Source organism: Dunckerocampus dactyliophorus, chromosome 17 (assembly GCF_027744805.1).
Source record: "Dunckerocampus dactyliophorus isolate RoL2022-P2 chromosome 17, RoL_Ddac_1.1, whole genome shotgun sequence".
Lineage (NCBI taxonomy): Eukaryota > Metazoa > Chordata > Actinopteri > Syngnathiformes > Syngnathidae > Dunckerocampus > Dunckerocampus dactyliophorus.
Window position 1 is genome coordinate 15,007,284 of NC_072835.1, and position 25,465 is coordinate 15,032,748.

The following is a 25,465-nucleotide window of genomic DNA, read 5'->3' on the forward strand; positions in this document are numbered from 1 at the left end:
GCTGATTGTCACCTGTTTGAATAATAATGTGCTTCATAAATCTATAAATGTATTATATTGTTATAGTTTGGAGTAATGTTTTTCAATCACACATCAGATAACAACATTTAAAAAAAAATCTTGCATCCTTCACCATGACACAAGTTTTTATTTTTATTTTTTGTATTAATCTGTCATCAGTATCATGAACATTTCCATCATGCGGACTTGCAGTGAGATTATGCTGAGAATTACAGCACTCATAGAAAATAACAGTATGTATGTCATCTGACAATACAAGGAGACACTATAAAGGCTTAGGGACACTATAAACTGCATCAGAAAGTGTTCTCATCCCTGCAGATTAAAGTTATTTTACATTCAACATCCTGTGAGCCCCTGCAGTACTCTGTGCTTACCATCTGCCTTTGTGTGCGTGCGTCTGTAGTGTTTGCCATCTGTGCACTTCTAATGTTGGTTCCGCTTGCTCTCATCAGACATGACTAACAGAGCTGTTATCTGCTAACATGTATGCATCTACAACTACAGTATATGTTTAGCCAACACAAGCATGAAATCACATACACTATTAAACACTGATCTGGACACACTACTACAAGTAATCCACTTATAGTAATGGGTATCAGTGTACTGCTTTACACTATACTATACTATACTATACCATAATATAGTACTTCACTACACAAAACCCATACTATAACACCATATGAGATGCTCGATATTGAATTTCTTACACACTTTTGATAGTGCCTAACACTTCATTACCAATGTCAACCCAAATTGCAAACTGCATATTTATAATCCGAGGGCGAAACATGGAAATAATTCCACACCGCCAACATATTGAGCTTGTTTTGTCGAGCATGGACCAGTTTGATGTGATCCCACTCGCTCGCCGATATTATTATCAGCCGAAACACCGATACCAACATGATCGTCTATGCCGCTTATCCTCACTAGGTTTGATGGTATGCTGGAGCCTATCCCAGCTGACTTCGGGCAAGAGGTGGGGTACACACTGGACTGATCACCAGCCAATCGCAGTTGCTCTTCCAAAATATGCTATACTGTGGTATAGTGCACTACACTATACCATATGATAGCATACCACACTATACTGTACTGTTGTGCTACCATAATATGCTATACTGTGGTATACTGCACTACACTATACTGCACGATAGCGTACTGCACTATACTGTACTGTTGCTGTACCATAGTATACTATGGTATACTGTACTACATATACTATACCGTAGCTTACTGAGTTACACACGCTACAGTGCTATACTGTACTATGTTGTACTGATACTGTTCTAATATACTGTACTACACTGCACCATATAATACCATATCTCTACTATACGGTACCAAAATGTACTCTGATCTGCCATACTATTGTATGTATACCATTCTGGACTACAGTATGGTGTACTGTACTGCACAATACCATAATATAACATACTATGGTATTATGTACTGTACCATGCAGTATACTACATTATACTGCACAATGGTGTACTTTACTGTACTCTTCTGTATCATACTATACCATAACATAAAATAATATATTATGCTACGGTGTGCTGTCTATACTACACTATCATACTGTACTGCACAATAATGTAATATAGTTTACCTGACTTTACCATACCGTACGTCTATATACTGTACAATATTATACAAAGATTTATTGTATTGTAAAGTACTATACAATAGTATTGTACTGGCCTTATGGCCTTCTGTTGTAGTATAGCATAGTACACTATGTTGTACTGTACTATGCTATCTTTGATTTGATGGTTACATATGGCACATATAACCTTGCAGTCGTAGGTCCCATTGACAGTCACCAAAGGCCCCTGACATGATAAATAATGATTTGCATGGGCAACTAAGGCCGCCACTAGATGGCGACACTGACCCGTCGCATCCCTACAAACGCGGACACAACCTGTTGGACCAGATTTGGAGTTGGAGCCCCTTGTGTCGAAACATGAAATCTGGCCACCAAACTGGCTGATTGTTTTTGTGTCCAAAATAAAGGAGAGCACTTTAGAGTTGTAAATGTCTGGAGTGGACTTGTAGTTTGTGCTGGAAATATTGGACTACAATAGCACACAACACGAACAGGTGTGCATCAAGTGTTTATCTTTGGCCTTCCTTTAATGAATTACATATAGGTCTGAGCACGTGGAAACAACTCTTTAGATCCCAACAAGAGCTTTATTGGAAATTCTGCCTTTACTGTACAAAGATAATCATGCCCAAATTTGATTGACTCCCAAATGTATATTAATATATTGTGGTATAATGCATCATACTGAAAAATGTCTAATTTAATCAAATTATTAGTCATTAAGGTGCATTAGAGTTGTGCCCCACTGCAAACTACAGCCACCTCAATATTAACCATATTGCTACGCTATCACTGTACCTCTCTTACCGTGTCAATCAGAACTCCACTGGGGGGCGTCGTGCAGGCAGACGCCCCGCCGCCCGCCTTGCAATAAAATGGCAGATATGAGCAGGGTGAGGGGCGCCAGGTGAGCAATAAGGCGGTCATCTACTAGCGCCAGTCTCGCTGCACATTAACTAGACTGCATACAAATAAAGATAGCTACCTGATAAACGCTTGACTCTCAGGTGGAGCAATTAGGAGAGTTTTTCATGCAGCTTTCTTCAAAGTTTCAAATCCAACTTGCTTTTTAAAATCGTTTATAGCTATTTTCTTCCTTTTTGCACCAATAAACCTCCGCAGTAGTATAGTGCAATTATCACTTTGATTGTACCAATTAATGAAACTTTAAAGTTTGCACTGCACATTTATTTTAATAGTGTGCGCAAAGCACACATCATGAATAATGACACGAAAAGGCACAGATAAAAAGAGGACATTTCAATGTTTTATTGAAACTTTCAAGAACACGATGTTGTAAACTAGACAGAAATCCGATACAACCCAAAGATAAGAAACACAAACAAAAGAAACCTTCATATTTTCTTTAAAGATTATGCGGCACTTTTAACGACCAGGTTTACAAATTTCCTTAAGAGGAAAAAAAAAATCCACTTTTTATTTTCTCCAACTTAAACACTTGTTTTGTTTTTCTGAAAGAAAAAAAAGAAGTTTTCAAGCCATTGGTGCGGTGCGTTCGTTGTCGCATTGAAAACAGTAGCACTTCACACACTCGCACATACACGCTCACGCACGCACGCACGCACACGCGCACACACTCAGGACAACAAGTGAAAAATACAATGGCACATGAGTGTGAATAACTAGCAGAGTGAATATTAAGGGAGGAATAAAATCCATATTTTAAGTTTTTTTAAAAAGAAGAATAGGTTATAAATGTAGATGGCAACAAAAAAGGATAATAGCCCACAAACTATTATTATTATTATTATTATTATTATTACACAGATATATTGACAATAAATTAACAGAACAGAACCCTAGGACAAACTACTTTTTTATTTACACACAATATGAAATAATTATACATAAATATTTTATATGTCCATATGTACATGTAGAATCAATACTACCTTTTTAAAAATTTTTATATTTTGAATTTTCCGCTTCCCTTTGCCTGTTGAGCATCATGGCCTTTTTTTTGCCCAGAATTAAAAAGATGAAATTTTAAAACGTGTTTCCAATTAAAGAAATGTGGTTATTTTTTTATTTTTTAAACAAACATTTTCCTTGACTTTTTTTTTTTTGTAATTTCAATTTTTCTGCTTCCGTTAGCCTTCATTATGGCCTTGCCTAGAATAGAAAATTTGCCCAGAATAGAAAAGAAAAAAATATATTTTCATAATCCAATTAAACAGATATAATTTTTTTGTAAAAAAAAAAACAACAAAAAAAAACAACCAAAAAACCCTCCACTTTTTAAAATTTTTGTGTTGAATTTGTAATTAACATTCACAATGGGAGGGGGAAAGATGCATGCAACATTATTTGGCCAATTAGTGAATGAATTGTACAACAAAATACAGCAGTCTCTTAAAGGTAGGTTATGTTTAGCGGTAGTGGAAATCAAACGTGTAAATTCGGAGTGCATATTGGGAAGTACATAAACATTTCGTCCTGCACGTATGAAGTTAGGAGACAGCAGCAACTTAAAAAAAATTGTCTCACCCCCCCAATGACCACTTTTCACTTTCAATACTTGTATGGTATTCAAAATGACAGGTTAAGTGTTGTTTTTTTAATTTAAAAACAAGAACAAAATACAGATGTGTATTAAACCAAAGTGCATTTCAGAAATTAAAACAATTCCATGTTTTTTTTTCCTTTAAAAACCTGCATTCATCTGTGAAGAAGTCCTCCTATTTATCATCAGAGACACTTTCCAACATTTGGGACGCCTTGAAAATGAAAATAGTAACTAAAAAGTGTAGTTGAGGGAAGGGAGTGGCGTCCCCCTTAAGGCGACCCGCTTCTTGACCTGTCCTGGTGTGAGTCCAGTCCACTGACCAAGCGTTGAATGCTCTGCAGCTCACTAGCACCCTCTTTCTCCGTGCAAATTTTGGGTGACACAGATCGACTTGTGCGACTCGTCACCTCCGACGTGGAGTCCAGCGTGACCCCGCCTGCCGACACGGGGCTGGACGGGATCAGGACGTCCCCCTTTAGGTCTGCCCCGCCGGGGGCTAAAGGGGGCATGGTGGCCGAGGTGAGGAGGGTGCTGTCCGGTACCGTCATGGGGAGGGAGTAGGGGTTGTACCTGAGTCGGGGGCGCACCGCGTTCAGGAAGGGGTGCCGGTGCACTGAAGAGGAGGAAGAGGAGGATGAGGCGGCAGCGGCGGCGGCGGATGATGCTGCTGCGGCGGCAGCCATATATGTGTAGGGATAGGGGAAGAGACTTCCAAAGGGGGACATGGCCAAACCCTGTGGGGGGGGAGAACCATAAAGTATGTGTTAGCACAGTATAGTCTGTAAGAAGGGCGGGATCAGAAAACTGCACAGCAGCTTGAGAAAATAAAGAAAAAGTCATTTTTCAAACCTGTAAGTCTAACTTCAGTTAAAGGCAGTTTTAGTTCCGATGTTGAGAGCGCAAACAGTCTGGGGTGGGCAGAAAAGGCATCAAAATATGTTCCAGAAAATCAGTTTTTCAGGGAGCAGGGGAGGCCACATTCGTATTGTGGTTTCTGAGTGGAGGCCACACTTTGAAAATCCCTGATTTATAGTATTGCAAAGTACAGTAGATTAAAACCAACATGGAACCATGTCATACTGGATCACTGGCGTAGCATTTTCTGTGTGGAGGGGGGGGCAATAGAGCAACAGCCCCCTTTGCTAAAATTGTCGGGGCCAGCGGGAGGTTGTGGAGAAATACTTTTTGGGGAAAAAAAATTTAAAAAGACGCATACTAGTCAAAACTTCCACCAAGGAGAATCAACTCTTTTTACACTTTCACACAGACTCCCTTTCTGCAATTTTCCCATCCACATTCATACAGTAATCACTGAAAAATTAACAATAAAATCCAAATATTATTATTCATTACATTGCAATACAATTAAAGGGAAAATAATTTTCCCCTGACATAAGAGCCCTACCCCCGCACACAGCGTTGCGGAACTACAGGTAGTTTTTGCTACTAGTAGTGTATAAATTGTTCTCCTTCATACATCTCCATTACTCACTACGTCTTTCAGAGTCGTGTTATTTACTGAGAAATTCTGTCAAAGTGAAACAAGCCGACAACCCACCCCTCCACAAAGAGCAGTTTTTGAATCAAACTGCCAACTGACAAAAACCCCTAAAGCACTGAGAGCACAGACCTCCACCGTAGCCTATAGCAGTTGTACTTGCATGTACAGTATAGTACTTGCATCAGCACTTTTACGGATAACTACCCCCTGCCCTGACTTCAACGGTGTCATTATTTACTATTTCACTATTTACTTCATATAGTTTGGGGGTGTTGTGAAACTTCCCTGTTCACACTTTCATTTGGATGTACTGCCACTTCCTGGGCCTACTGTACACCACAGCCTTCTGCGAAGTGTCGTGGGAATCTTTGCAGCATAATTGTGCTTGTATACAAACCATAAAAATATAATGTCAGAGTTGTTATTTGCATCATTCCCTATCCCCCCTTGTCCTTCCTGAACTGCCGTGATTTGACACTGACGCAAACACTTCACATGTATTTCCTCTGTTTATTTCCTATGTTTGTTATTATGCACATCGAGTGGGTGGACTGGTGGAATGACTCTGTTAGGAGTGCTAACAGTCGAAGGGGTTATTGGGGGCACACTATAACTGTCTTGCCCCCGGGCTCTGGCAACCTGTGCAGAGCCTCTGCATGGATCAAAACAAAGCATGTGTGCCGTCTTCTGTACACAGTCACAGATTTTTATCAGCACATATTAACACACCCACAGGTTAACACACAGCAAATCCTGTCCCGTAACAAAATATCACCCCCAGCCCCAAATGCACAGCAGCCTATGTGTGTAAACAGCTTTGCCTTAAGTTCAAGAATTTTCTAATGCGTATTAAAATTCCTCACGTCTGCACTCGAGCAAGACGCGTTGACGACGTGTCGAGCGATAAAATGGCGAGCTTTTTAGACGTGAGGGACGGTGAGAGGGAGGTGTTTCTAATGTTTTGCTCACAACAACAAAAACAACACAACAACACTTGGTCATTCAATGACATCAGCAAGTGTGCCCAACTTTTGTATTATTGCTTATGTATTAACAATATAGCTTTTTCACAACTTTTTACACCATCCATCCATCCATTTTCTATGCCGCTTCCTTTTCACTTTTTCACATGATCTTCATGAAAACATATTTTGTGGTTTTTGATCACAGGTGTGTCTCATTGTGGCAGTGGGTGGTTTTTTTTTTTACAATATTAAACCGTCAGAAGTTTGGACACCTTTTCTCATTAAGTAATAACTTTTGACTGGTACTGTGTGTGTAACAATTTTGCTTTGATGTTAATGATACATTATTGAGCATAATGAAAGGTACATTTTGCTTTATTCCATATGCCTCACAATGCATTATGTGCACCCATGGACTTGTAATTTCAATCTCTTCAATCTACTATATACCATGCATACATATTTTATGCATTTCTATGAAGGCAGGACTTGATACTGCTCTGCAGGTATACCGTATACTGTAGCTGGTTTCTGGATATTCTTTTTTTTTTGTTCAAACAACTTTTTACAATTTCACATGATGCGTTTGCTTTTTTTCCTGGATACATATCTTGCATTAGATCACTAGCACCATGCAGGTATACCTGCTGTCACAAGTTATTGTAGTTGTAACATTGATCTGTGATATACACTACCAGTCAAATGTTAGGACACACGTTCTTAGTCAACAGCATGAGGAAGTGTGTCCAAACTACCTATAGTGTGGCTTGTGACTATAAATTCAGTATATTTTCTTGTTAAAACACATTAATTTTGTGTATATGTGTAACTTTTTTCCAACTTCCCACTATTTCACATGACATGTTGCATTAGATCGCTTGCATTACGCAGGTGTACCTAATAGTGTGACCAGTAATTCTCAGTAGTTATTGTCTGATTTGCAATACCAGTCAAAGTGTGGACACTTGAGGAAGTGTGTCCAAACTTTTGGACTGGTTTTGTGCATGTTTATAAAGTACTACATACAGCACAGTAGGCCTACTTTGATGCAGTATTGTACAGGTAGACACAATAATATTAACTTGTGACTATAAATCCAAGATATGCAATGTGTAGGTTTACAGCTCCTACAGTATATATTTTACACAGTGCATTAGTTTGCAAGGACACTTATTTTGAAACTACAAAAAACGATGCCACTATTGCATTGGCTCTAATTAGATTGTGCAGTGTACCCAATGCTATAATGTCAGTATATTTTCTGTTAAACCACACAAACTGATACAGCTCGTGTGTTGACTATGAATAAGTTGTGCAGGTGTACTTAAAATTATGAACTTGTGACTATAATTTCAAGATATGCATGAGCTTGCATTGACATTTTCTTGTAAAACTACAAAAAATGCTGCAACTCTTTCACGAGATCTGATGAGATTGTCCAGGTGTTCCTAATGGAGTGGCCTGTGAGTGTACTTATAATAATGCACCCCTACAGTGAATATTAAAGCCTATTTACATTAAAACGTCGCAAAAAAGCATGTACCCACATGTTCTGCATGCATGCAAAATGAGCGTACGTGTACATTAAATGGGTTTATATTAAAGGGGGAGCATAATTTACCTGCGAGGCCAGGACATGTTGCTGCAGATGGAAGGGCAGGCCTGGAGCGCCAGCCAAGCTCTGAGGGGAGGACGCCATGCTGCTAGTGTCCATGGTGCTCACCCCTCCCGTAGACACGGCCGCCAGTAGAGGCCCCATGCCCGCAGCCATGTTTGAGAAGGCGCCCCCCATGTTGAACTGACTCGGGTGGAGGAGGAAGGGGTGCGCGCCCCCTAAATGGTTGAAAAACTGCTGTCCCGTCAGCCCGCTCGGAAATCCGAAGTTGGGCAAGTGGCCGTGGCCCATGTGGGCACCCTCCGTCTGCACAGTCAAAGGCACGAAGGAGTCCTTGCCCAACTGCCGGCAATCGTCCTCCTTGGCCGGCTCCAAACTCGGACTCTTCACGTCTTCCCCGGAGCGAGTGGTACTTGAGATGACTGTGATGGGGCTCTGACGGGAGTCCGCCCGGCCTCGCTCAGTCCTCGGACTGCCGTCGCGGGTTCGCCCGATGGGGTCGCTACCTCCTCCGCCGAACAGGTGGCTTTTAACCGGGCTGGCTTCAGGGTCTTTGCCGTCCTCCGTCGTGGTGGAGATCTTGCTGGAGTCTGGACCGTCTTTGACGTGTCCATCTTTGCTCTCGTCGTCGCTGTCCTCGTCGCTGTCACAGAAGTCTATTCCAAAATAAACAAACAAAATAAACTATTTATAATCTTTTAACACCTCGCTAAATCCCCACTAATCCAACAAGTGTAGTTAGTTTAATTGTAATTACAACAGTCATCAAACGTCTTCTGAGAGTCTCACTTTTTGTCCCAGTACGTAAAACTTTTTTTAACAGCCTGTCGTAATTTGACCCAATTATTGAAAGTATTAGAAACACCACAATAATCCACATCATGTTAAACTAGTACTTCTATCCAACACATGCAATGTTTATAATTCCTATTTTTGATACGGTTTATAGTGTTAGATCTCATTAGATTGTGCAGGTGTTCAAAATACCGTTTTCCCATATGTATATGTAATACAGGGCATTTTCTTTGAAAAGGCCGATTCTTTTTTTCGTATAAAATTCTCATTCCATTGTGCAAGTGTACCGTACACTGTACTGAATTTTGCATATAAGCACATTTATATGTTCCACTATATTTAATACGTTCTTTATCACCAATGTGCTTACAAGTTCGCTTTTTTGTATACGTTAGTTTGCCCACTTGTACTTAATATTCTAATCCAGACTATACTACTGCTAGAACTTCTCTGTAACATAAAAATATATATATATATATATATATATATATATGTTTAAACTCTGTATATATAATCACAATAGAATCACTGAACTTTTGTGGGGTGTAAACAATCCGTAGTAACGAAACGAGCTTTAATGTGTTTTATGAACCCTCTGTGGTCGTGTTTTTGCAACAGTACATACTCAATTCTAGCAAGCCTAGCATGCCCCTACGCTATTACGACTAACACCATTTAAATGTTGTAGTAGGCTACTGTATATTTTTTGTTAAAGCTGGGAAAATGCAAAGGTTTTTCTGGAGAAAAACTCTGATCCCCCCCCCAACCCCTCCCATTGGCACACTTCTTGTCCAAATGTACACCCACACGGCTGAGTACCTTTCAGGTGTGGGGGGCCCACGGTCGACACGGCAGGGGAGGAGGCCTGGCCGAAGCATTTAAAGGGGGCCTGCTCTCCTGAAGAGTCGTCTGAAGCTCCGTTCTCCTTCTTCTGCTGCTCCTCATAGGAGCGAATGGACTGCAGTGCCAACTGTTTCCTGCATACACACATGTATTCTTCATTTTTAAAGCCTAAATAAGTGCAGACTAGAGAGGTGTGTTGCCATGGGTACCCAAGCTGTCCATTCCCACTGCAGTGGTGATGGTTATAAAAGCAAGCTAATTAATTAAATATGCTCCATATAGCAGCAACTTTTTACAGCGTGCACCAGCATCCACACCCTCCGGGTTCATTTTGACGCTTTGACGCGTTTTTAATGTAACTAACAAGATGATTTATTTTTTGGGGGGGGGGGGGGCTTGCACGCTTACCTCTTTTCCCGTCGACCATTGCCAGTGTCACGGAAGCCTTTGGCAAAAGGGTTGTGGTCAATTTTAAGCTGAGTTATCTGCAAAATAGAAAAAAAAGCAATTTAATGTTTTAGCAGAAGTTTACTAAACGCCTCGAGGGGGTCACATGTGGAACACTTTCTTTTATTTTAGCCTACCCATTAAACAAAACAGGCACACACAAGCTCACATTTTTGCGTGTGTGTGTGTGTGTGAGAGAACTTTTTTCTTTTTTTATTATTTACACACCAACGTACCCTCCTTTCGTCTGAAGACGTGTTGCCATTGCAAACTGGTGGAGGGAGGTAGCACCACCATTTCTCAGATATCAAAGAGTCCAGGTGATTTTTTTTTTTATTAATTTGATTTCACATGTATCCTCACGGAAGGAGGGAGAGAGGCAACGCAACACACACATACAATGCAACCACGCAGCGTGTAGTGTGACACGAAAAGCCTTTTCTGTTTCTCCATTCATGCATGCTCGGAGCCTTCTTCTTTTTTCCCCTCCATTTCTCAACCCCCTACTATTTTTTTTTGCACATGCAGCCAGCGAGTGTGTGTGCGCGCGCGCGCGCGCGCGTGTGTGCGTGTATGTGCCAAATCCCTTCCACGTGATTAAGAAAAAAGCATGATAACCTGCATCACGTCACCTCCTACACAAGTATCTTTTAATTTTTTATGACAACAAAACGACACCGTGTGTTGAATGGCTGCATGCAACAAGCAAATTGAGAATGTTCCAAATATTTGCTCATTCTTACAACATTTTTTCCTAGTTAGAAATATTCATTGATCGTCCTTACCTTGTCGTTCTGATAAGCAGTCACCGCAATGAAGTCAGTCTCCGGGAACACGTACGTCCTAAAGGTGCTGTAGGGCAGCTTGAGGATGTCGTTGGCCCTAACGATGTGAAAGCGAGGCTGATATTTGTGCATGGAGTTCAGTATAGTCTGCAGACACACATTATAAAAAAACACACTTAAAAACACTGCTGGTGCCATTGAAATCTCTTCCTGTTGGGCAAAATTGTAATTAAAATCAAAATGCATGCCATGAAAATATAAAATTACATTGGATTGCATTGCAAATTCTAATGCTACCCCCACAAAAATATCAAACATTTTTTTTTACAACTGCACAACACATTTTGAATTAAAATGTTATATTTTTACAGCACTCATGCAGCTAAGCCAGGCAACCATTACATTAGGAACATCTCCCAGTATAATGCACTGCACATTAAAAAAAGTCCACAGCATCTTTTGTCGTGAAAATGTCACACTTTGCTTCCCAACACAGCTACACAAGTTAAACAAAACATCAGAAACATTTGTCAATATGATGCACTGCACATGTTTAAAAGCAGCATAACATTTGTAATTAACATTTAATATGTTGCCCTCTTATGCAGCAACCAAAACATTACAAGCATCTGTCTCGATGATGCACTGCACATTTTTTTTTTAATACATTTTTAATTTAAATGTCACATTTTGCCTCCCTAATGTAGCTACACCAGGCAACCAAAAAAATTGAAACACCTCTCTCGGCATGATGCACTGCACACACAAAAAAATGCATCACATATTTTAAGGATTAAAATGTAACGTTTTGTTATGTAGCAACCTAAACATTATGGAACATCTCAGTAGATGGACTGCACATTAAATAAAACATTTGAATGGGAATCTCAAGTTTGCCTCTCAATGTAGGTAAATGGGTTAAGCAAACATTAGACATATGTGTGTCGTGAATTTCAAATTAAAACCACAAGGATATACATGTTAATGTCCGTCGAAAAGGAGCAGCAGCAAAATTCTTATAGCATTGGATGTCACTAATATTATGGCTGGTGGCTAAGTGTACAAGTTAAAGTGGTATTTAAAAAAAATGTATTTGAAAAGACACTTAAATCGAGCAGGTGTACCTAATATTATGGCTTGCCAGTGTAACGTCTACATATTTTTGTTCATATTTAAAACAGATCTATGACAATTCAAGTATGAAAAGGCAGGCAATGTTCTTCAATAGTACATGTATATGAAAGGTAGTAGGTAAAAAATAGTAAAATTGACATACATTAGTAGAACTTACAAATCCATGCTTGTCGGAGATGTTGTTGGTCAGCTTGAGCTTGTGGAAGTTGACCACTTTGGACATCCACTGCTCCCCGGTGGCTGGGCTGTCCGGGTGGATATACATCCTCTTTGGCATCTCCGGGTCTGCCTTGCCCGCCACCATCCAGCGGGAGTTGTGGAACTTGTACCTGCAGTCGTCGGCGGCCACGATGTCCATAAGGAGGATGTATTTGGCCTTCTTGTCCAGGCCTGTGCACCTCACTTTGAAGGGGGGGAACATCCTCCTGCAGGGAGAAGCACATTTTGCAAAGCATCAATATCAGTATGGCATTTAATTTCTAGTGCACTGCAACCATTTTTATTTGAAAGCAAAAATAACAGCTAAACACACAATGAAAGTGCAATCGCGATAGGAATGATAGGATTATCAGCAGAAAATCAGTGTGTGTGTGTACACACACAGTAAAGCAGGCTTAATTACTGCAGGCCTTTTAAATGATTTAACAAATCACACCTTATTTAAATACACCCTTTCTAGAGAAACTTATTACAGGTTGTCCATTTCCTTTTGTACCTGCGCCCTCATAAGCAGGAATTTTCAGCAAATTGACTTTTTCATTATTATGATTTTGAATTGTAGTTTTACCCCATGCACTTTTTGTTGGCTTTGAACACAATGCACCAAAAAATAATTCACACGGAAGACACCAAAGGAGAGCGAGTATCACCTTCCGGATTTGGTGATCACCATTTCGGTGCCCCTCTTGTGGAAGAGCTCCCACAGCTCCTTGGCTTCCAGGTGGACTTTCGGGTCGTCCTCCACCTCCTCCTCAGGCTCCAGACTCTTCAGAGGCCGGAGGTGCGCGGCTGCGGCGGCGGCTGCGGCTGCCTGGTGGCCCAGCGAGGAGAAGTGCAGCCCGGAGTCCGCCGCTCCTCCCATCAGCTGATCCATGATCGGCTTGCCCAGGGCACCCGGCAGCGAGAGCGAGCCGCTGGGAGGCAGCGCCAGGGCGGGGAAGAAGGGCGGCTGGTGGCCCAGCATGGCGCTCATGGCAAAGTCCGGACCCCGGTGAGGTATAAACGGATGATATGCCATACTCGAGCCCTGGATGACTGGATCTCTCATCAGGAAGTTCATCCAAGTGCTTTGCAACCAAGTGTGGACGTGGGCTTGGATTTAGAGAGTTTGGAATAAAACAAGAAGAAGGAGGAGGGAGGAGTGGGAAATGCTGAAGAAGTTCTTCAAACTCGCAGCGATGACGATGATGAGGATGTTCTCCGGGTGGACTTTTTTAGAGTTTGACGCTCATTCGGACGCCTCCTCGCCGGTGAGTGGAATCAAACCAACTCGGGTGCGTCACGGTGCATTCTTCCCATTCACAGCGTCGCCATTCCCGGTCACAAAAAAAGAATGCTTCCCTCCCGGTCGGCTTGTCTGACTTGGTGGATGGCTTCTCGGCGACGTGTTGAAATATCCCCTTCCTGTAATCCTCCCCTCCTTGCAGCGTCCTGCAGTTCTCCGTTTTTTTCTTTTTTACGCACTGCACTCAGTCATGCACACGCCAGGCGTCCTCTCTCCTTTACTCGCATTTCTGGGAAGGACGTGCGCGGAGAAACAAGTCGTCCACGGAGCTTGAAGAGGGGAGAGAAAGAGAGAGAGAGAGGGAAAGAGAGAGAGTGTGGTAAGGTCCCGGCTCCGTGATTTTCCTAGCGCCTTCTGTGGCCCACCGGGCTCCACGCAGGATGGATGTGTTGCAGCCAACTCCCTTTGATTGGCTCTTTGACGCTTTCGGACCAATTGTGAGGCTTGATGGGGGCGGGGTTTTAACAGGTCCGGGTGCAGAAGGGGAGGGGAGGGGGGGCAGATCAGACTTGGGACTTATAAAAAGGTGTTTGGAAACTGGAAGAAGAAGAAAAAAAAGGAGAGAAAAAAGGCTTTGCATGTGAAACCAAGCTTCAGTCACAGTCAGTCAGTCAGTCAATCAGTCGCTCCGTGCAGTGTGAATATGTCAACATGGAGCTCCGTGAGGCGTAGCGGGGCGAGGAGTCGAGCCAAGCCGGGGGAGCGACGCTCTTTCCCCTCTAAGATGTTCTCACGTGTCCGGCTGGTTCTCGGAGCCCGTCATTAACTTACAACAACGGTTCTGCTATGAGTCTACATGTGTGTTTTTGAACAGTTTAACCATGTTTGTGCACGATATGCTGCTATTTCATAAACAAAAGCACCATTTCCTGTTGCAGAACAAATGGGAAGAGGCGCTCGATCACAAGCTATAATACTGCATTACTCATCACCGCATTCTGCTTGTGCATGCAAAAGTACACACTTTTCATGCATTTTCCGCATTTGGCCATTTTCTAATTTTCACATTTAGGCTATGATTTATTTTGTGATGTTTTTATATACAAACGTGTAATTTCTATTTGTCTTGGAAAAAAGACATGCATGTCACAAGTCATTGATGCTCCAGTTGTGCGTGTGTGTGTGTGTGTGTGTGTGTGTGTGTATGCGTGCGTGCGCGCTATCATCTCTGGCATCAAAACGGCAACAGATATTCTGAATCATAACCAATCAATTGTCCTGGTAAATATAGAGCACTTCCCGGCACAACTGCACTCGAACAATTCAATTTCAAGCATTGCATGGCAGATCCCAGTTGTATTTATCATTTAGGAAAACATGTTCTGCAATCTGCATGCAAATGTTGCGCTTATGTGCCGTTATTATTATAAGCGCGTCCTGCCCTGCTTTTTCCTCCCCTGCACCCGCTTATAGTCACAATATTTATTAAAAGGTTAATCCACGGCGCACGGATGTGAATGGAGCCTTTAAGGATTCTAATGCATGCTAGAATAAGTCTGCAGTGCGTCTAAAATACACGTGCACACCATCTCCACCTCTTTAAAATGCTATTTACTCTAAATTCACAAGTAAACTAAAGAGCTGGTGACCATTCGTTCACCTCGGACAAACACTGTTGACTGTGCTGCCCCCTTTTCTTCGTCTTCAACAATAGTGCATATTTTGAGTCTGATGAATTTATTTTCAAAAGTAGCCACAATTAATTCCCAGATGTCTTGTGTACACCATTGTGTTGAGAAAATAGTAAATAATTGTCTTAGTGTGCTATTAAAATGAATAATAGTGTTAATGGACTTTTCATTTTGTGGAAATTTGCCATGGGTGACAAAATGACTCCTATGGAAGATTTTCCTGCCTGTCTAAAAATCAGCACTTGTGTATTCATGCATGTCTGTATGTGTGTATACCAGTGGTGTCCAAAGTGCGGCCCTCGAGTCTATGCGGAGTCTAAGTTGAGAAAAAATGAACGCTACATGATATCACATTAATAGTATTTGTTTTTAGAGGTAGGGTGTTTCTTTTTTGAAAATGTATTTAACTATTTGCATAGTTTGACCAAGGTTGGATTGGTTGTGTGTTTGATAAAATAGCCCTCCGCATTCTTAAGTTTTTCTGTATGTGTCCCTGTGTGGAAAAAGTTTAGACACCCCTGGTGTGTATACATGGTGTCCCCCTGGGGAGGGTTGCTCACTGATATGGTGTTTTGCGTGTTATTGACTTTCGACAGAAAACATCACTATTAAAACAAAGAAAAAAAGGTTTAAAGTGTGTGAAGCTTAAAGTTACCGCTGAAGTACATCGAGGTTACACGTGCACAATTCAGCCTGTCTGAAAAAGAATAGGCAGAAGCAGAGCTTATTTAAACCTACCCGTTAATGTTGTGTGAGGTCTCAGGGTCTTCTTTTCCCAAACACTGTCCACCCATTACTGGCACATTTCAATGAGGTGTCATCAAATAGGAAGCGGTGTTGACAGTGCGGCAGCCTCTCAGGCTCCGTGCAGCCTGGATGTGGCTTCATTTGCTAAGCAAGTAGAGGACGGTCAATATGCTGTATAAACTTTTACTGGGTTAGGGCTCTCAGGGACCTGGAAAGGGTAATAAAAAAAGCTCACGTTGATGGGGCTAACTTTGTCAGCGCTTCCCCTATATTCAACAAAAAAGAAGTATATTTAGCTTAGGGTTGTCCAAAGTGCGGCCTGGGGGCTACTTGCGGACTGCATGTTATTAAAGGGCCTGTGGCGGTATACAAATACAGTTAAAAAGGAAAACTACAAAAAAGCAAGAAAAAGGTGAAATGTTGACACCAATAACACCAATAATATTAATACGCTTTGTCACCTGTAGTGTAACTTAGCATATGCACCGTTACGTGTTACCCCAGAGGTTGGTGCAGTCAAAAAGGTTTATTTAATGCAAGGTGAGCAAAGACAATGATGCTGCAAACAGCTGAAGTAGCACGCTAATTGCCAGTGACACACAGGTGTGGTCCCATTAGGTGCCAAACCACAAACAGAAATGCCAAACAGGAAATGGGTGACAGAGAAAACCCCAAACCAAAAGTCCAACCTGTCATGTGGCTCACATCTACGATGGATTAGCCTTTTTAGAGAATATAAAACATCTTTTCCCTGCATCTTTTTGTTGAAATCTGTGCCTGTGCTTAGCACGGACGCAAGTGGACTGAAACGGCAACAAGCAGTACTTGACTTGTAGCATAAAGTGAAAGTACTGGGTTCATGCTTAGCACATACCAGGTAAACTATGATGAAAACATAACATCTCTCCTCGCAATTTTCTAGCAGGTTTGGGACAAGTACTGATATTGCCCGCATTCATGGGCACAAAGCTGACATGCAGGCTATTCTACATAATATTACTTATTAGCATGGCTACGAGCGGCTACTAGCCTTTTTAGGAAATCACAAATATCAGTATGGCCGCAAGCATTCTTCGATTTTTCAGTATATGGCCCTCAGTGGAAAAAGTTTGGACACCAGTGATGTAGATGATCTGACCTACTGGATTGTAGCTATTCTTGCTAGAGGTTTCCTAATCTGTCATTCGGGTAGCCCTGTGCTGAGGTCATGGCGTTATAAGGAGCCTACACACACAACAGCCATACTGTGCAGGTTCATTAAGCAAAGCTTCAAAGACATTCCTGGAATTGATCACCGAGCTGCAAGTGATGTAATGTATGCTGTCCTGTTTATTTGCAGATTGTTAATGATAAGCAAGGACAGACTCGGCGGCACCGCTCTCCAGTCTTGGAGAGGAGAAACCCCCTTTAGCTTATTCAACTACTGTAATTGACTCCAAACTTCCTGACTGGACACAAAGCCCAAAAAAAGGGGGAACATGTCCGATTGACGGGCTAATGTAGAAGTGTCCGAGCTTTTTCAAACGAGGGCCGCATACATAAAAACTGAAGCCTGCATTTTTTTGCATTAAAGATGCTAAAACCAGTCCAATGTAAGTCAAGATATGCTAAGCTGTCTGAAGAAAACATCTACAACTTAGCTTTGTCATATTAGAGACAATGCTAATGAGAATAATATCTAATAATATATTTCATTAATAGTGAATTTAGAATATGCAGAGGGCCAATAAAAACGAGCTGCACTATGACACTCGTAGGCTAATGACGTTCTAAACGCAAAGCCCCAAAAAGAAAGGGCCCAACTATAGGAATTGATCCACAGAGGCCCTTGTTGCTGCTGCGGATTGTACAATGCACTTTCCAGAATCAACACGTTTTAGTCAATTGCCTGGAGGATTGATAAACCCTTTACCTGTCGATACCTCGTCCCCATGCATTTTTTTTTTTTAAGTCAACCCTTGCTCTCGTCAATCCCCGCGCTGGCCAGTTATAGCTATTGATGAAAAACAATTTTAGTTAATTAGGGGATGTGTTTATTGATGAGTACGCTGCAGCAGGCCCGAGACGGACAAGGAAAATGGTGCCGTGTCAAAGAGATTTCACTCTTGTAAGTTACCACCTCAAGAGGCCACTAAAAGGAAAAAAAATCACTGATGCTTCGTAGCGGGAAAACAAAATGGAGGCTTAGGAACATAATATACCGATTTGGTTGTTTCAGCAATGTTATTATGATCATATCTAACTAAGTAGAGCACTAAACTTGCTGAAACGTAGAGCATTTTTATTTGCTGATCTATCATTGTTAGCAGGCTCCTGCTTCATGATGATTCTGGGGGTTGGACAGTTCCATCCATCCATCCATTTTATATGCCACTTGTCCTCACGAGGGTCGGGGGGGGTATGCTGGAGCCTATCCCAGCTGACTTTGGGGGAGAGGCGGGGTACACCGTAAACTGGGCGCCAGCCAATCGCAGGGCGCATACAGACAAACAACCATTCACACTCACATTCATACCTATGGACAATTTAGGGTCGCCAATTAACCTAACATGCATGTTTTTGGAATGTGGGAGGAAATCGGAGTACCCGCACGGGGAGAACATGCAACCTCCACACAGAGATGCATTGGACAGTTCCATTCATTCCAATACATTTCTGTAGCTACAGCTTTATTCTGATCCGCAACACAATTCCAAACCACATGTCAACTTTCCTCAAAATATTGTGGAACTCGTAATTTTTTAAATTTTTATGGTAATCCAGCTATTGTTATGCTATTGTTTTCCAATGTCAAACATGACTACTGTATGGGGGGGAAAAAGGCAATTCAGCTAGTGATGGCCTAAGGCTATCTTTATATGAACACAACCTAGTTTGCATTTGTCAATAGTTTCACGTACAGACAACACTGTCACAACGATCCCCATTCATGCGCACCAGCAAGACAAATGCTGAAATGTGCATGCCAGGCCAGTAGTGGGTGATGTCACACCAAACAAAGCCTCCTCCTGCAACATTCATACAATTTGAGAGTGTGAGGTATGTAAGTAGTGCGACTCCGCTGTACACATTGTGGTGGTTTAGTATCTGTATAATTTGCCGGACTGGTGCAGTGTGGGCCTCAATTGTTTTCACCGTGACATACTGTAGTTGCACATGACTACATTAAATCAAAGTGACGCTATCGCTCTGACAATCTTTGAAGCACGAGGCACCTTTTCAGGCTCCAAAAGGCCAAAAGGACAACATTGCTTCACAAACAATGAACAAGTCAAGTCTTTTGTCGCATCAACACAAATATCCTAATGAACAGTTTGTGTGTAAATGTGGTCTCCTCCTGAGGAAGAACCAAACACACTCAATTACAACTTTTTTCAGGAAAAATACATCCTTTTTTGGATTAAATCATGGTTTTTATTTTATAAATAACTCTAATAATAATTTGACTTAATTCTCATAACATAGATTTAATACATTCATTACATTCATTACATTTTTTTTGGTTCAATTACGATTTTATGATGGTAAGATTTACGTCATTTTCTCCAAACATTCAGACTTTCTTCTCATAGCATTGCGACTTTTTTCTTGTGATAAGAATACTTTGTTCTCGTAACACAGGCTTCTTTAGTCACCTAACTTAGCTTCTTTTTTCTTTTTCTTGCCAATTTTACTTTGGTAACATTGCGACCGTTTTCACATAATACAACAAATAGTGCCCTGAAAATCAAGTGGAAAATTTTGCGACTTGATTTCTAGGAATATTTCGGCTTTATTTTAATAGCATTACCACTTCTTTTTCTCTCTCGAGTTTACAACATTTTTTTTCTAACATTTCGACTTCATTGCACTAACATTCTGACTTCCTTCTCGTAATGTAACAACATTATTTTACTAACATTTCGACTTCCTTCTCCTAATGTAACAACTTTATTTTACTAACATTTTGACTTCCTTCTTGGAACATTCCGACTTTAAAGTACGAACATTTTCTTTCTTGTAATGTTATGACCTTGGTCTAACATTGTAGCTTGTTTCTCGTACCATTACGAAATGGGGTTGGGCATCGAGTTTCGAGCATCGATGGGAACCGGACTAACATTCCGATTCTCCTGGAACCGTTCAACTGTTTTTATTTTGATTCCTAGCTTCGATGCTGACTTTGCCGACTGGAAGAAATAGCCGCAAACGAAGAAGAGGCCTGCGAGCACCAGCTTCATAAAAAAGCGCAGTCGGCACAGTGAAACATTTGCAACACAGTGATATCATGCAAAGGAGGAGAGTGCACGATCAACATGATTAATGTTCACACATTCATGGTGTAGACATAACACAGTACCTGGTCTTTGATGCGCTATGGCGGAGTTTTTCCAAGCAGTGAAAATCAGGGAAGTCAAACAATAAATGACGTCTGTTTCATGCCAGTGTAACCCAGGGTTTCAGGATGCTAGCTGATGTGGAAGTTCTGTGTCAATAAAGGACGGGAGGTACGGCTAGGCAAGTTCATTTAGTTGCACAGTATGTTATTTGCACAGTCTCTGTTGGCAACAATCAAGGCACCTTGTCAACCCACACAACACATTTCTAGCCTATTTCTGTAAACAAAAAAAAAAAGAAAAAAAAGGCTGCCATGAAAAGAATAGCTTACACCAACATTGAGGCCAAAAACAAAGTATACAACTTGTCAAAAGTAAACATCTTTTTGTGAAACTGTACTCCTTTTAAAAGGTTTCGGAATTGAGACTCGTTAGGAATCGGAATTGGAACCGTAATCGTTCAAATTCAAACGATGCCCAACCCTAATTACAAAGTGTACGCACTTCTTTCCCATAATACTCTGACTTTATTCTTGTAAAGTTACAAATTTTCCTTGTAAGAGTACGACTTTTCTTCAAACATTACGCCTTCTTTCGTGTAATATGACAACTTTATTTTGGTAATGCTGACATTTTTTTCTGGTAATACTTGTATATTGTATTGTATGTACTTTATTTATCCCACAGCGGGGAAATTAACTTGTTACAGCAGCAAGCAAGCAAGATATGCAAGTAAAGAGTACGGTGTAAAGAATGCATAGTGACTACAACTTATATAGCTTGATAGCTTTACAGCTTGATTGTCTTAACATTACGCCTGGTTTCTTGTAACACGACTTGAACATTAGCACTGTATTTTGTAATTCTTAATGTTAGATTGCAGCTGTATTATTTCCAGTACGGCGCATTGATGATTGTTCTATATTGTGGTGGAATAATGAAGATGCAATCATGTGGTGCTGTGATTGTCCCCAAAGCGAACTTGTGCATGATGCTGTATGGTAACGCATGTTGTTGTGTGGCCTGCAGCCCATTGCATGCATCCTTAATGGTTTCTTGTGCACAGCTCTGCTCATTATCACCTGTTGCACTACAATAGCGGGGACTATACGGCTTGCAAAACAAACCAGTCCAGTGGCATGCATCACCTCCAGAGTGTAATGCAAGGGATTTGTCTACTCGGCCCCCATAAACAGCCGCCGGCTAGAGGCGGCGAGATCGGGACTGCGAATGCCTTCAGATGTGGACCATGTGTCAAAAGTCTTTAGGGCTTTATGTGCCACCAGGAGATAAGCATCACCCCTGACACCCTCCACGTCCTCTGTACAATTTTAACAAACCAGTTTTGCATGCTAAGAGGCAAACAATAGCAAATCAGGAGCAGAGGAAGAATCCTGAGGTTATTTGTCGTCAAGTTAGCGCTGTGTAAATACACCTCATGGGGAGCATCTGTGCTGGGGATACTTTTTCTCTAGCTCGGTCCCCTCATGTGACATTCATTTAGTCTCCACTGGCGTCAACGACTACTATGGTCTGGCTTCTTATTCCTTAAAGTCGCTGCTTTTCCCCCCTCTTTGTGCCCTTCAGTCCATCCCCTATCCTCTTTTAAGAGGATAGCGGTATAAAGCACCACATTCCTCTTTGTCGTCTTCTGGGCTAAGAGGCTGGGGTGGCTTCACTCTCTCGGGGGTTAAGTGGGATAAGTGTGTGGCTCATGTCAAGACCACTGCCCCCCAATAGTTTCGGGAAAATTTGCAACGGGGTCAGATTGGATTACTGTGTTTTGGTATTTACATGGAGACACACAGGAGCTTTGAAATGGAAAACCATAAGCGGAAAGACAAGTGCCACGCAGTCTGAAAGGCTTGGGCAAAAGAAAAGCAGCCCTAGTTTTCTCTGATGGCACAGATGAATGTGACACACATCGTGTTTTGTTGCTAGGAGTAATGGTTTGAGGTAAAAATGAAGCTCAAGACCCAAATTTAAATTAAAATGAAATTCAACATCGAGACAATAAGGTAACAGTAAAGTGCATTTACAACTTTTACGGAGTGACCCAAAAAAATGACTACGACTCAATGTTTTGGTCTGGTTAATATATGCATATCTTGTTGTATAGCCTAAGATGTACAGTGGTCCCTTGCCACATCGCTCCCTCACTCGCGGTTTTTAGAAAATTAATTAATAAATGGCGGCTGTTTTGTGGTTGACGATGGACTATTATAAGTCAAAAGGTATTGAAAGAAATGTTATATGTAACATTCTTGTCAGTAGGCATCAGTAATGTTACGTTGATGAGACATGACATTAGATTAGATGTCCTTCACACTGCATGGACTCAGCCATGGCATGTCCAACATGTAGCGAATAGAAGTTCTCCTCCCATTTCATGTGGAAGTGGTAGGTTTTTGGCTTTTTACTTTGTCCTTTGTCCCCACTCCGTTTGAAACCCTTTCTTAAGTTTAGAGTAAATACATTCGAGGCTATGCAGTTAGCTCGCTAGCATGCTATTTTTAAAGCACTGACGTCCCTGCAGTGATCCCGTAGCCTGCGCATTACAGTTGGGCAATGCTGAGCAAAACAAAGAATAATAGGAGTGTAAAGGTGATTATTGGGGTGTTATTTCATGTCTACATGGATCTAGTAATGGTGAAACATTGTATTTAGAAAATCATTACAGGTTTTCTATGCTCTAACTATGGAAAATATTCTATAAATTAAATTAACCGTGACAAACGAGAGATTAATTTTGTGGAATATTCCAGGATTCACATTTTAGCAGTATTTTTAGCAAAAAATAATTTGTATAAAACTGACATTTTGGCAAATGAGCATAGCATCATCAAATACATTTTCTTTCAAGGTTGGTAGGTTTTTGCAGTAGATCTTTAAAAACAGCAGAACACTTGTCACAAAGAGGATATTTGACTATTGTTTTTGCAGCAGGTCTGCAGCAGGTTCCACTGTGTATTGCAATTCATGTACACCGTAAGGCTTGTATCAGAATAGCTTCAATGCTGATACATTTTTATGAATGTATTTATTAAACAAAAGCACTTTAGATCTTATTTCTCTGCTGCAGGTTTCCATAAGTTGCCTGCTACTTTCTTTTTTCTTCCTCCTCTTTTCCCCCCTGCCTCTTGCTCCTGTTGAAACTTGACCTGCAGTTTCTGGGTGAATTAACGGTTTTGTCAGTAGCGAGCACAACAATTTTTTGAAGTGTACACGGCGAACTCAAGCGGCGGCACAGTTGAGTGCGGTCAATTGAATATCCCGCATGCCTCTGCGCCACGAAGGCACCACCATCCCCCAAACTACTTCTAGTCCCAATGAGTTAATCATAGCTTTTAAATCAGAGGTCTGTAATTGGTGGACCGTGGGCCACATATGGACCACCAAAGCATTTAATATGGCCGTATTTAAAAAAAAAAAAAATATAAAAAAAAATTAAATTAAATATGACTTGTATAAGAGAGGCCACAAATGCTACTATCTTATATATATATTATAAAAAATGCCCCCAATAGGAAAAAGGTTGTCTGGATCCTTTTAACAGGGTCTTTGATTAGCATTTTTACAGTCTGTCCTTAAAAACGGTTGTGTGCCCCTGTCATATGGCTGACATTTGACTAAAAACAGAAGTGTTTCTATTATATAGAGGATCTTTGACTCGTCCCTATGACTTAATATCTTCAGACGTAGGAAACCTGTGGCTTGTAGGCCATGCACAGCCCACCGGAGCCCTACAAACAAACGAACCCTCAAAGGAACTTGGCTAAAAAGCTGACAAATGCTCATCACATATTTTTCACAAAATATGTGTACATTTTAATGCTGACTGATGGGATAAAGGTTTTCCACTCCGCTTTTAAATGAGTAGATGTGCACTTTTAATGAATCATTTATATCGCAGATGTTATACGGCCAAAGTTGCAGTGTTACCACTCAACAGGTTCACTTGGTTATGCCGTGACAAAGTATGCTTTTAACCTTTTGAACCTTCTAATAGTCTATTAAGTGAAGGGGAATAAACCCTAGCAGATCCCTTCTATATGCACCATGCACACGTTTTTAAATGTCCTTTCTTTACATCTCTTATGAGTTAAATATGACTCATTTTCAGAGTCACCTTCTCCCCCCACATTTCTTTCTTTTTTTTTTTTTTTTTACAAGCGGTGTTTAGCTTTTGCTGCTTTTTCATGTTCAAATTGCATGTCCCGTCAAGAGACTTGTGACATTTGAAATACGATGCCCGGCCGTATTTACCAAGCGAGACAATACACCAAAGCCACATGAAAATCAAAATAAGTCGGATGCGGTTAGAAGCCGTGCCCTCGTTTATTGAATTCCTACACAGATGTTTTGCATAAAGACATTTTCGAGGGGGTAATGAGGAGGCTATTTGGACGTAAGCTGAACCTGGGTGCCTATTTTTTTTTTTTTTTTTTGCTTATGTGATTCAGGAGTGAGGGCATGGAAGAGGTTTGAATGTGTGCAGCTGCTGCCTGAAGTTTACCCCATCAAAGAGTTTTGTGTGTGATGAATTGATGGTCATTTGTGGTCATGCTCGCCTTCATGGCTCCCTTTTCGTCTCCATGCGCAAGCGTTCACAACAAGTTCACTTCAGTGAGTAAATCTGCACCATGGATGACATCAGATCAGTGCTCCTGTCATATAGAGGATCTTTGACTAGTGGTCTAGCAGGTCTTTAAACAGCAGAGCAATCCTGTCATATAGAGCAGTGGTTCTCAACTGGTAGGTCGAGACTCAAAAATGGATCGGGGATCCCACTCTGGTGGGTCGCAGACAGCGAGTCAAAAATGACATTAAAATATGTAATATACTGTACAACCAATGTTTGAGATGTTTGATTTGTTTTGTCCTGCGATTGGCTGGCGACTAGTCCAGGGTGTACCCCGCCTCTCGTCCAAAGTCAGCTGGGATAGGCTCCAGCATTCCCCCGTGACCCTAATGAGGATAAGCGACATAGAAGATGGATGGATTTGTTTTTTTTTT

The 25,465-nt window shown here is 41.2% G+C and overlaps 1 protein-coding gene across 2 annotated transcripts; it reads right to left on the reverse strand.

The window, feature by feature from the left end:
- Positions 1 to 4,202: 4,202 nt before the first annotated feature.
- On the reverse strand, positions 4,203 to 14,146 carry tbx3a (T-box transcription factor 3a). Of its 2 annotated transcripts, none has more exons than XM_054757875.1 (7): positions 13,121 to 14,146; positions 12,409 to 12,676; positions 11,118 to 11,264; positions 10,294 to 10,370; positions 9,862 to 10,019; positions 8,254 to 8,903; positions 4,203 to 4,900 (listed from the first exon to the last, which is right to left on the reverse strand). In XM_054757875.1, exons 1-7 carry the CDS (start codon positions 13,528 to 13,530, stop codon positions 4,436 to 4,438), a joined length of 2,175 nt encoding a protein of 724 aa, XP_054613850.1. In that variant the 5' UTR covers positions 13,531 to 14,146; the 3' UTR covers positions 4,203 to 4,435. The 2 variants fall into 2 exon arrangements, with proteins under 2 accessions (XP_054613850.1, XP_054613849.1); XM_054757874.1 differs by having other exon boundaries at positions 12,394 to 12,676; positions 13,121 to 14,145.
- Positions 14,147 to 25,465: the final 11,319 nt, after the last annotated feature.

Excerpts from the sequence above, each read along its gene's own strand:
- tbx3a (XM_054757874.1), bottom strand. The coding sequence starts at position 13,530 with ATGAACTTCCTGATGAGAGATCCAGTCATCCAGGGCTCGAGTATGGCA. Across the intron at positions 10,371-11,117 it reads CTGCTTATCAGAACGACAAG|ATAACTCAGCTTAAAATTGA; the intron begins GTAAGGACGATC and ends TCTATTTTGCAG. Across the intron at positions 10,020-10,293 it reads AATGGTCGACGGGAAAAGAG|GAAACAGTTGGCACTGCAGT; the intron begins GTAAGCGTGCAA and ends GTGTGTATGCAG.